Source organism: Nuphar pumila, chromosome 1 (assembly GCF_984573655.1).
Source record: "Nuphar pumila chromosome 1, dmNupPumi1.hap1.1, whole genome shotgun sequence".
Taxonomy (NCBI): Eukaryota; Viridiplantae; Streptophyta; class Magnoliopsida; order Nymphaeales; family Nymphaeaceae; genus Nuphar; species Nuphar pumila.
Window position 1 is genome coordinate 605,619 of NC_143249.1, and position 13,264 is coordinate 618,882.

A 13,264-nucleotide genomic window follows, 5' to 3' on the forward strand; every position below is an offset into this window, starting at 1 on the left:
TAGGCCCGCTTTACTATATGGTACGGAATGTTGGGCTACCAAGAGACATCATATTCAAAAAATGAGTGTAGCTGAGATGCGTATGCTTAGATGGATGTGTGGAAATACAATAAAAAATAAGATTCGAAATGAGGAGATACGTAAGAAGGTAGGCGTTGCATCCATTTAAAATAAGATGAGAGAGAATCGTTTACGGTGGTTTGAACATATTCGGCGAAGGCCTAATGATGCTCCAGTTAGAAGGATGGAGAAATGGGAAAATGTATTAGTTAAAAGAGGTCGGGGTAGGCCTAAGAAGACTTGGATAGAGATGATAGGAAAGGATATGAATGCTTTGAACCTCACCGAGGACATGGCATTGGATAAAAATGATTGGAGGAGAAGGATTCATGTGGAAGACCCGGAATGATTTTCTTTTTTGGTTCATATCGCCGACCCCAATTGTTTTGGGATGAAGGCGTAGTTGTTGTAATGTTGATTTTGGTCTTTGATGGTGATGATACTTTTTGTATATTTTTTGTTGACATGTTACAAGTCTGAGAATGTAATGTTACAACTTTTTTCGAATAGTAAATTGTGTGTATGTGTTTATATGTGTGAATTTGCCACTAACTTTTAACTATTTTGTTTTGATTGTTTGTGTGTATATTGAACATTTTTTTGTTACCCTTGTCATTAGATTTAACAATGACAAGGGTTGTAGCTGAAAAGCCAAATCCACCTTCATTAGAGATTGTCCCTGACACTGAAGAGCAAGATGATGCACCAAACTATATAGTCCCTGACACTGAAGAGCAAGATGATGCAGCAAACCATATAATCCCTGACACTATTTTCGAAGGTTCACCGACTAGCCCCGCCTAGCGCTTTTGACAACATAGATATGGAGCCCCTCCAGGATTGGAGTTGGCACATGAAAAGGTTCTTTGCTTTCGTAAAGCCTTGTATGGCTTGAAGCAAGCTCTTAAGGCCTGGTATGATCGATTCAGTAGTGTAATAGCTCAATTGAGATTTAAATCATGTTATGGTGATTCTACTACTTTATATTGATGATATGATCATCACAGGTGGTGACAAGCATATAATAAGTCACATCATATATATATATATATATATATAGTAAAGTGTATTTAGGATAAAAATATATTTTTTATTTCTTTTATTTTACTTTTTTGTACTTTTAATGCCCTTCAAAGGGCATTTTTGTCATTCATTTGGGCTAGCTACCTAACGGCTAGTTATTGCAGCCGTTAGGATGCTCTAATGGCTAGATCTTCTCTCTCTCTTGTATTTAAATGGAATTAAATCCCTTGTAATAGTATGCATTCTTTGTGCATTTGTTTATTAATAAAATATTATTTTTTAAGAGTGTTTGTGTGTGCTCTCTTTGGCCCTTAGTGGCTCTTGTGTTTGTGCCCATAGTGGCTTGTATTTGTGCCTCTTGTGAGGTGTGTGGGCCCTTTCCCTATTCCATTACACTTGCAGGAAATTGGTTTCCTTCTGACAAGTAGCTTCCTTAACTTTATCTTCCCACGTAGGGAATGACATCAAAAATGAAAATTCAGTCTCATCTACCTTTACCTTTTCATGTTAATTAAAATATAGGATATGCTCAAGAAAGACCACATGCCTAGAAACCCCATATTTTTCTACCAATAGGATAAAAATATTTGTATCCCTTTTATCCATCAGAAAAACCCAAAAAGAAACATTTCACAGTACAAGGAGAAAGTTTATCCCTATGCATTTCTAGCAATAACATATAACAGGCACATTCGAACACCTTCAATGACTTACAATCAAGGACCTCATTATACAAATTTTGGAAAAGGAGAAGTTGCCTCCTAAGACTCCTGATGGCATATCATTTATCAAGTAGATTGCCATATTTACTGCTTCAGCTCAACAAATCTTGGGCTCATGGCTCTAAATAAGGTGCTTTTGTGGTCTCTTCTAGCATGTGCTTGTTTTTCTCTTGGCCACTCCATTCCGCTTCGGTGTATAAGAGAAATTTTTCTGGTGGACAATTCAGTTTTCCTGCAAAATTTTTTGGAACACAACCAATATGTTCCTCCCTGAATTTGAATGCTGAATTTAAATTTTGACAGTAAATTGAGTCTCAACCATAACACAATTTTTTTTAAAGATATCAGAAAATTCACTTCTATTTCTCAAAAGGTAAATCCATGTATATCGAGTACAATCATTTCTAAAAATAACAAACTAAGAAGAACCTCCCTTAGATAAAACAGATGAAGGTCTCCAAACAATGGAATGATCTAGATCAAAAACTTTGGCTAACTCTACTAACATAGATCCAAAAGGGAGTGCACGACCCTTAACCAACCTATAGCATTCACATTCCTTTACATAGCTAGATAAGGACACTCCATACCCCTCCAAAGCTATCCAAAGACAATAGATACTGCAACCTATAACTGAAGATATGGCACAGTCTTTAGTGCCATAAAATTGACTCGTCCAATACAGCCGCTCTTAGACCTCCTTTAAGTCTCTTCTGTCTACTCAACTCCAGCCAGTCTTGGTAGTAAAGATCTTCCTTCCTATGACCAATCTCAGTCCTCCTCTCTGATTATACCGACTAGGCACTGCCTAGCGTTTTGACTACATAGTACATATCATGGTAGCATGGGAGTGAGAGCATCCCACAATTGATAGAACTTCATCAAAGAAACCTATATAGATTCATTCTTATGTCTCAATGCCCTGAGGTCCTGAATAAGCTGATATCAATGGCCTAATTTGATTGCTTATATATCTGCTCAAGATAATTTCATGTCTCGTTTGCTTCATCAAATTTGACAATGTTGAGAGAAATGTTCTGTTCCACTGAGCCTAGTAACTACGACTTAACCTTTGCATTCTCCTTTCTCCACTCTTCAATTCTTTCATTATAATCTTCATCATCATCATCATCATCATCATCAGGTTTACACTTGGACCTGCTGCACTCCTAAAATCAAGATTTACCAAACCCCCTCTTCAATCAAATGAAAATGAAAGTTTCGTACCAGGCATCTGCTGACATCATCTTTCCAGCACGACTTCTGAGGCAGGGTTCAAGGCATGATGAATGCAGCCTCTTTCCCTTCTTGTGAACAGATTCACTTTTCTTTGAGCTTAGATATGGCTCTGGTACTGTATCCAAGCTAGAACAAGAAGAAGATAGAAAAGCATAGAGGCAAAAGTTCTGGAGACTTCATTAGTTCTAAAATGATGAGTTACATCCTTTATAGGGGTTGACCCCCTTTCTTATCTATTAGTTACAAGATGAATAGAAAAAAACCTAGTGACATTGACTCTGTGACTTACATAAAGAAACTGGGCAAGAATTCCCCTAAAGAATAACTAATATGACACAACATATATTATAAACTGTTACTTGTAATGACATAAGCCTAAACTATCCATCACTCTCTCACTCTTTACAAAGCACGCACCCACCCCTATTTATAGAGAAGAAAGAGAGGAGAGAGAGAGTCCTCTCAAGCAATGAGAGGGACCTCCCAAGGGCTATAATTCTAGCTGTTGGGATCAAGTCAACTAGTTTGACTTGGTCCCCAAATGTATATTATATATATTTAATTACAATAGATATATATAATATACATTATAATAGAAATATATACATAAATATGTATATGTACAATTAAACAATATATATATATATATACAAAAAGGATACATTATGTTTCTTCACAACTCTGAACTGACACCAGATCACAACTCTGAACTGACACCAGATGCCTAGTATTATGCTTGTTCAATATCCTACATAGTTGGTGGTGAGATGAAATGACTGTGTTTTCGAAAACTTTGTTTGCTTTGGTCTTTTACGAAATTAACCATATCACCGCTGATAAGTAAAATTCAAAGAGACTGCTTAAAGAAAATCTTCTTTAAGATGTAATGATTGTTGGTCATTTTCATTGAAAATTTAACTTCTTTCATGATAAATATGGATGTTTTTACATGTCTTCTAATACGATATTTTTAGATTGCAAACATCATGTATTGATCTTTACATTTGGACCTCAGTTAACCTGATAATGGGGTTCATGTTGTTAATTCTTGATTGTGCAGATTTAAGGATTTTGTTTATGGAGATAAGAGTGCATTGAACGTGGAGCTTAATGCTTTGCAGGTGGGGCTTTAGTTTGTCACTGTTGTTCCAGTCAACTTTTGTCTTTATGATTTTGCCTGCACTCATGCATCACTTACCCTTTCTACATGCATGTATTTGCAAAACCAATGTTATTTGAAAACAGTGTATTGGGCAGCGGATCTTTGGGTACAACACAGCTTAGGATGCCATTGATATGAGCTTTCCATAATGATACTTCAGGATGTCGAGTTGTTTTCCTTGTACAAACTACATAAATGTCCATTTTCTAACTTGGTAAAACATGGATTTGTAGTAGTTATATTATATTAAAAATTGGAAACAAACCAAACACCAATTGCAAGATCTAAGCTAAAATTTTGTGCACAATGTTATGGCTACATGGCACACCTTTTTAATATATTGTTGTTAGTCAGACTTCAGATGTTCATTGGCATCTTCTGCCTTATGTCTAGCTTCTTCTATTTGTCTGCTTCACTTTGTTTAGTTGCAAGCTGTTTATTTTTTGTCATTTCCTTTGTCCTTATCTTTCAGAATTTCTATTAATAAATATCTTGCAAAAATGACAGTCCCAAAGGGAGCAAGTGCGTCTTCTTCATCAACAAGCTCAACGTGAATGTCACCAAAAGGTACTTCCAATTGCGTTTGATATGAAGATTGTGAACTACTAAATGGCATCCTAGGTGCTCCTTGATAGCTTTATATGAATCAGCCACTACCCATGATAAAATAAGTCTTCTTTTTCTTTTTGGATGTTATGAAGATTATCTAGGATGCCTTCCAATAGGATTCAAACCTGAGGCCCATAAGTTAAGGTAGATAAACAAGTCAAATATGTGTATGTTGTGGAGCTTGGCCCAATAGGTATTATGTTGTAAAATCTGTTGAGAAAGCTAGAATGAGTTAATTTTGCATACCCGTGTCTTATATGTAGGATTTTCTTGAGATTCCTAGAAACTAAAACTTGCTTTGTTTCAGGCCAAATATGATAGTTGGTTTTAGAGAGGCAATTTTAAACAAGGGATCTTGGGTTCAAATCCCACTAGGAGATGTCAGGGGACTTGGGTGGAGCCCCTACCTTGCTTTGTTCTTCAATTAAGATAGTGTTGCATATTCCTTGTAATTCAGGAGCATTTAGATATTTCCTTCATATCTTTGTGTTGTTTCAATTTTCTTTTTATTCCTTTTTGTTCAATTAAATTTTGGTTCACCCTTTTCTTTTATTTCATTTCATGAGAACCTTTGGTAAAACAATCTGGAGTCTGTTCAACAATTCTTTTGGAATTGCTATGCATGCTATTTTGTTGGTGTTTCCTTATCTCTTCTCATTTTTGCTATGTCAGCTAATGATTTCAACAATCTTAAAGAAAATATCCTTATATCTGCTACAAATTCTGAAGTGTAGTGATCTGATATTTTTGACTCTTGAATTTTCTTGGATGATCCTATTGTTAGAAATCCACCCGTACCTGCGTTGAGAGAGAGAGAGAGAGAGACGAAGAGATGAAAGCAATGAAATGAAATGGGGATCTTCGAAACACGAGCTTAGATTAACAAGGGCAAGTGTCAAGAATGACACTAAAGCATAACCCTTAAAAAGGGTATAACTGGAAAGAAAATAAAAATGTATTCTTTATTGATATGAAAAACCAATTGCTTAAGAAGCATTGGAATAAAATACAAGAGGGGCTGCACCCCTTTATATACACAGCTGAAAGAGGACTCAATAGAGCTGTTGGACACAGTCCAACAACTCTATTTAGAGTTGTTGGAATGTGTCAGTCCAACAGCTCTATTAAGAGTTGTTGGACTGTGTCAGTCCAACAACTCTATTAAGAGCAGCTCTATTGCTAGTCAAGTCTGGACAGGACTTGACTAGCAACAGTCATTCTAGTTCAAACTGAACTAGATGACATAAAGACAAAAAATAAAAATAAAGAAAAAAAATTACAGAAAAGAAAGAAATGAAAAATGTATATATATATATATAATATTATTATATATACATATATGTACAGTTTTATATTTTAACACTCCCCCTCAAACTTACGGTACAATGAGCGAAAGTTTGTCTAAGAGAAAGTGAAATCGGGGAGCAGCGAGAGGCTTTGTAAAGAAGTATGCTAACTGATATTCTGAAGTGACATATGGCAGATCAATTATCCTGTGTAGATATTCCTCTCTGACATAGTGACAATCCATTTCGATGTGTTTGGTGCGTTCGTGGAATGTTCTGTTACTGGCAATGTAGATCGCACTTTTGTTGTCACAACACATTTGTGAAGCCTTTGTTGCTTCAGCTCCCATGTCAGCAAGCAGTCGTCGGAGCCAAACTACTTCCATGGTTGTGGTTGCCATGGCTCTGTATTCAACTTCGGTGGATGAGAGAGATACCTTCTGCTGCTTTTTACACCTCAACGAGATCAATGATTCCCCTAAAAAGACACAAAAGCCAGTGGTTGAGTGTCTGTTATTAGGATCACCTCCCCAATCAGCATCAGTATATGCAATTAAATCAAGAGAAGAGGAGGAAGATAAGAAAAGTCCTCGTGAAAGAGAGGACTTGATGTATCTGATAATACGCATGACTGCTCCCATATGAAAAAAAGTAGGAGCATGTTGAAATTGACTTGTTGTATGACCAGCATGTGCTATATCTGGTCGGGTAATGGATAGATAAGAAAGTGCCTCGACAAATTGTCTGTAAGGAGTAGGGTCTGCAAGAAGTTCTCCATCATCAATCTTCATTTTAACATTAACAACTTCTGGAGTGTCAACTTTCTTATCATCAGTAATACCAGACCTGAAAACAATATCAAAAGCAAATTTAGTTTGAGATAATAAATATCCTCTAGGAGAATAAGCAACTTCAATGCCTAAAAAATATCTCAACAAGCCTAAATCAGTCATTTCAAAATGAGATTTAAGAAGTGTTTTGATTGTTTCAACTCCCTGTTTATCGCTTCCGGTGATAATCATATCATCCACATAGAGAAGAAGCACAATGATCCCTGCATCAGAATTCTTAATAAACAAAGCAGTGTCAGTTAAACAGAATTGAAAACCAATATCAATCATAACACGACTAAACCTATCATACCAAGCTTTTGGTGCTTGTTTAAGTCCATAAAGAGCTTTTTTTAAGCGAAGGACTTTACCCTTAGGAATGCTTAGACCAGGAGGGGGTTCCATATATACTTCTTCAACTAGCTTTCCATTTAAAAAAACATTTTTGACATCCATTTGAAAAATAGACCATTTTTTGATAGAAGCTAAAGCAATTAAGGTTCGGACAGTAGTCATACGAGCCACCGGAGCAAAGGTTTCTTCATAATCAATCCCATATTCTTGGGCATAACCTTTGGCTACTAAACGGGCTTTATATCTTTCAAGAGTACAATCACTCTTGGTTTTAATTTTATAAACCCATCGACATCCTATAGTTTTCTTCCCTGGAGGAAGATCTTGAATATTCCATGTAGAAGCCTTTTCAAGTGCATCTAATTCAGCTTTCATGGCTTCTATCCATTTGATATCATTTTTTGCTTGAAAATATGTGGATGGTTCTTCATATGAGTGAATTAATGCAATAACTGCCCTATATGTGGGTGAGAAAGACTCGTATGATACAAACTTTCCTGGAGGCCTCGAGATTCGGGATGATTGTCTAGTTGGAATGTTAGAATATTTCTCAAGTGCACATGGAGGATTAGACTCTTGTCGCCTGGAATATTGAATACTAGTATCTCTATGAATTTATTCATTTTCAACATTAAGATCAATAATTCTTTGATCATCATCAAAGTTACAGTCAATGTCATATTCATCAGATGTTGATGTTAGATCTAGCAAAAAGGAGTACTCAGTGACGTCTTTTAATTTTCTAAAATCAAAGAAGCTCTCCTTTTCAAGAAAGGAAACATTTCTAGACACATATAGTTTATTATTTTTGAAGTCAAAATATCTATAACCTTTCTGGTTTTCAGCATATCCTAAAAAGGCACAAGGAATCGCACGAGGGGAAAGTTTATCATTTTTGTCAATAAATATGAAACATTTGCACCCAAATATTCTTAGTCTAGAGTAGTCTGGAGAAATGTTCATAAGTTTTTCAATGGGAGTGATATTTTGTAACGAAGAAGATGGCATCCTATTAATGAGATAGGTGGCAGTTAAGGCAGCTTCTGCCCAAAAGTCTTTCGGGACTTGATTTGCTATTAATAAAGTCCTAGTGGTTTCTATAATATGGCGATGTTTTCGTTCTGCCAGTCCATTTTGTTGAGGTGTATAAGGACAAGATCTTTGATGTGTGATGCCATGCAATTTAAGATAATTTTGAAAATCTGTGGATAAAAACTCTCCCCCTGAATCTGTGCGAAAAATAGTAATATCATTTTGAAACTTGTTTTTAACCATATTATGAAAAGTTTGAAAGTATGAAAATACTTCAGACTTATGTTTGAGAAAGTACATCCACGTATGTCGGGAGAAATCATCGACAAAAATAACATAGTAAACAAATCCTCCTTTAGAAATTACTGGTGCAGGACCCCAAACATCCGAGTGTATTAATTCAAGTGGTCTAGAAGAGAAAAAGGTTCTGTTCTGAAATGGTAATCTTTTCATTTTGCCGAGAATACAATCTTTACAATCAAATGATTCAGAGTTACAAAATTTCCCTAGATTTGGAAAATGTTGGATTTTGGCTATATATGGGTGACCAAGTCTCTTATGCCACAGTTCCAACTCTATTTTTTGAATATTATAACAAAAAACTTTCTTCGGCATTTTCAAAAAATCCATGTAATAGAGTCCTCCTTCTCTATGGCCTTCCCCAATCAGCTTGCCTGACTGACGATCCTGTACCCAACAACCATGAGAAGAAAAAAATATTACACCCATAATCAGAAATTTGAGATACAGATAAAAGATTTAAATTTAATTTGGGAACATGTATAATTTCTGGAATAAAAATTTTTTTTGTTTTATAAATTTTTTCAAAATTTCCTATTCCTTCTATTTTAAGAGAAGTTCCATCAGCAGTAAAGACCTTTGACACACTTGTTTTATTTTTAACACATTTGGATAGACTTTGATTATTTGGGGTCATATGAAAAGATGCACCAGAGTCAACAAGCCAAGAAATTTTACTTAGATCAGAAAAAGATGAGGCTGCTGCGCCGGTTGAAGCTTCAGATGAGGAAGATGCACCTTTGATGAGAGGCTGGAGAATCTCCATTAGTTGGGCCAGGGAAACTGGTGCATCCTGATCTTTAGGCTCCGATCCAGCAATTGCAGCTCTTTTTTCTCTCAGCTCTTTTAGTTTGGGACATTGGGGCCTATAGTGTCCCGGTTCATGACAGTGATGACAAATAACTTTCTTCTTATCATAGTCACCATTTTGTCGGCTAAAGTGAGGAGGCCTATATGATCGAACATGATTCCCTGGTCTAGACACGGTTAAAACGGAATCATCTTCAATTTTTAAAGAACCTTTCCGGAGACGATTATCTTCCATTGTTAACTCTTCAATAGACCCGCCTACCGGACAAAAAGGAGCAGGGAGGGGGAAGGAAGGGGCTCGTCTGACAGACCAAGCCCAACCTTGCCCATCAGACAGAAGGGAAATGAGGAGGGGTCGAGCCCCTCCTCTGCGAACAAAGGGTGCAGGGAGGGGGACGAGCCCCTCCCCTGCAAAAACAAAAAGGGGGGTGTAGGGAGGGGTTCCCTTGCGAGCCCGGCCCAGAGTGAGCGAGGGGGAGGGCAGCGGCGCCCTCCCCGCTACCGTAAATAGCGGGAAGAGGAGAAGAAGACAACGAGAGGGAGAGAGATTTTACCTGAGAGGTGGTCGGAAAAAGGGTGCCGTCGGCGCTGGGAGATGGCGCATGGGGGTGTTGGCGTCGGTTGCCGAAATACGACGAGCGAGAGGGAGAAAGGAGCGTTGGGGGCTGCTAGCGCCAGGTGGTTGGGAAATGGGAGCGAAAAGGCAGGGTCGAGGGGCGGTGGCAGAAGGTTGCCGGCGGCGGTGGTCGCCGGTAGCTTGCTGGAGCTCGGACGGGAGAGGAGAGAGGGAGAGGCTATGGCGATTGCGGCGGCAAAGAGAGAAGGGGGTTTAGGGTTTCTCGTATGAGAAACCCTAACCCTCATTTTCTTTAAAAAGAGATTGTGGAGAAGGGCATACCCTGGTTCGGATCCGGGTCGGGTCTGACATCGATTTTTTTCATGGATTTTACATGAGGTCTGAGATCTTCGAACGATAGGAGAATAGGAAAGCACTGCAATGTCGTAGAAAGAATATGATATTCCTGCCCCAAGCCAGTTGGGGTCTGTTGAACCTTGTCACGATCGGAAACAATCTCCCCAACCAACGCTAATTGATCGGTGATCTCTTTCACTATGTTTAAATACTCCAAAATAGTTAAGGAACCTTTCTTGACACTCTGAAACTCTTTCCTTAGATATATAACTCTAGATTCTGAGATTTGAGAATATGTCTTGGCTAAACTATCCCATAGTTCTTTAGTTGTGCAATCATCTGGAATCCCAATGAGAACCTCTTGTGAAAGGGTAGACGTTAGATAGGCTACAATTGTTTGATCCCTTTTAACCCATGACACATACTCAGGTTTCTTAACATAAACTACATTCATTGTCCCTTTGTCATCTCTTTGCTCCTGCAAAATAAACTCAGATGGCATTTTAACCGAACCATCAAGATGACCAGACAAATCATGGCTCCTGATAAAAGGGATAATTTGCCTTTTTCAGGTCAGAAAATTATTGTTGTTTAATTTTTCTGAAACAAGCTGGGTCAAGAAACTGGAGGACAACATGGACTGTGAAGTATTGATATCCATTAGAAAGAGACGAAATTACAGCAATATATGATGAACATATATTATGTTCAGCAAACAAAAATGATCAAAGGTAAAGGCCGACCTGACAACAATATATGATAAACAGATATTATGTTCAGCAAAAAAAAATGATCAAAGGTAGATTGGTAATGATAGACACACCCAGAGATATGGACAACAATGATTAACTCATAAAATGTTCAGCAGAATTTATGTTACAGTCTAAACAGGCCAGATCACGACTCAAAACAGTTTCTCGATACCAAAGAATATCGAGGATCCAGAAACACAACACAGGACTGATAACAAATCAATTTCAGTCCAGCCAAAACAGATTTACGATGCAACCAGTTTCCAAATAGTAGATGACACCAGAAATTCAGATTCACGACACAAAAAAAAAATGATTGTGACACAAAATTGAATTCACGACAACGACACTAGAAATATAAAAGGGGGAAAGATCTGAAAGTTAGATTCACGACGACGACACAGGAAAAATATAAAAGAGGGAAAGATCTGTTTCACGTTTCACGACACAACAAAAGTAACTACCCAACCAGTTATAATTGTTAAAACGTAATATATATATATAATAATAATATTATTATTATATATATATAATAATATTATTATATATGTATATATTTTTCCTATTTTATTTTTTATTCTTTCTTTATTTTGTATATCAAATATTATCTAGTTCAATAGGAACTAGATAATACTAGTTTGGTTAAGTTCCACTTGGAACTTAACGAAAATCTAGTCGTTGGAACTAGTCCAACGGCTAGATTTCTAGCTGTTGGACTAGTCCAACGACTAGAAGGGAGAGCTCCTTCCCTTAGCTCTTGTATAAATAGGGGTCAACCCCTCTCTTGTAAGTTTATCATTTGTAATGCTTTTTAAGCATTTCATATTGCTTCAATAAAAGAACATTTTATTTCTTTTTGTTTTCCATTATACCCTTTTCAATGGTTTTTGCTATTGTGTCTTTCTAGACACCATTTCTTGCGGATCTAAGTTCTTAGTTGGAAGATTCTCATTTCATTACATGGTATCAGAGCGACGGGACTATTAGATCTTGGAGAAAAGCTACCTCGGTTTCCGTGCCCTTTTGCAAAGGTGTTTCGCCACTTGAAGAGAAGTGTTTTATCACTTCATTAGAAGAGCCTCTAAATTTTGTTATATTGTATCTCTTTCTTTTTCGCATTCTCTTTATTGTTCTTCTCTTTACCTATTCTTTTTTCTCCCTTTGTAATCGATGGATGACAATGATAAAGTCACCGTCATCCCTATAAAATTAACAACAACGCCTTCATCCCAAACAATTGGGGTCGGCGATATAAACCAAAAAGAAAATCATTTTGGGTCCTCCACATGAAACCTTCTCCTCCACTCATTTCTATCCAATGTCATGTCCTCGGTGAGGTTCAAAGCATTCATATCATTTCTTATCATATCCATCCAAGTCTTCTTAGGCCTACCCCGACCTCTTTTAGCTAATATATTTTCCCATTTCTCCATCCTTCTAACCGGAGCATCATTAGGCCTTCGCCGAATATGCCCAAACCATTGTAAACGATTCTCACTCATCTTATTTTCAATGGGTGCAACGCCTACCTTCTTACATATTTTCTCATTCTGAATCTTATCTTTTAGTGTCTTTCCACACATCCATCGAAGCATACACATCTCAGTTACACTCATTTTTTGAAAATGATGTCTCTTGGCAGCCCAACATTCTGTACCATATAGTAAAGCGGGTCTAATTGTCGTCCTATAAAACTTCTCCTTCAACCGCAATGGCATTCTACGATCGCACAACACTCCAGTTGCACTTTTCCATTTCATCCATGTTATCATCGCAAAATTTTACTTTTGCAAATCAAACTGACCTTTGAAAAAGTTTTTGAAAATAACTCGCCTCCGTTTTAAAATGCGGGAAAATTCCGTAGAATGGGACTCGCCTGTCGGTACGAGGTTCAACCGTTCCTGCCACCTTTAACAGGGGTAATTAAACCAAGGATCAATCTTATGCTCTACTCTATTCAATTTGTCTAAATCATATTCTAATTTCTAAATGCACATAGAATCAGGCATGTGCTATGAATTTTCAGAAAATGCACATTTTGAAAACATGATGTTTGCTTTGAAAGATTGAAATATTTAGAATAGGTAAATCTTGGAAATGATATCACATGGAAAATCGTGAATTAGGACTTGAAAAATATTTCTGAGAAAAGTAAAAATCGATTTCTAGGGA

General features: G+C 37.1%; 1 protein-coding gene across 1 annotated transcript in view; it reads left to right on the top strand.

Annotated features, from left to right (window-relative positions):
- The window catches only part of LOC149847617 (HAD-superfamily hydrolase, subfamily IG, 5'-nucleotidase), a 161,339-nt gene that overhangs the window by 138,025 nt on the left and 10,050 nt on the right, over nt 1–13,264 (top strand). The window contains exons 14-15 of the mRNA XM_090002159.1: nt 4,105–4,165; nt 4,714–4,773. Of these exons, the coding sequence (XP_089858285.1) occupies nt 4,105–4,165; nt 4,714–4,773 (121 nt within the window). The remainder of the gene's footprint in view (nt 1–4,104; nt 4,166–4,713; nt 4,774–13,264) is intronic.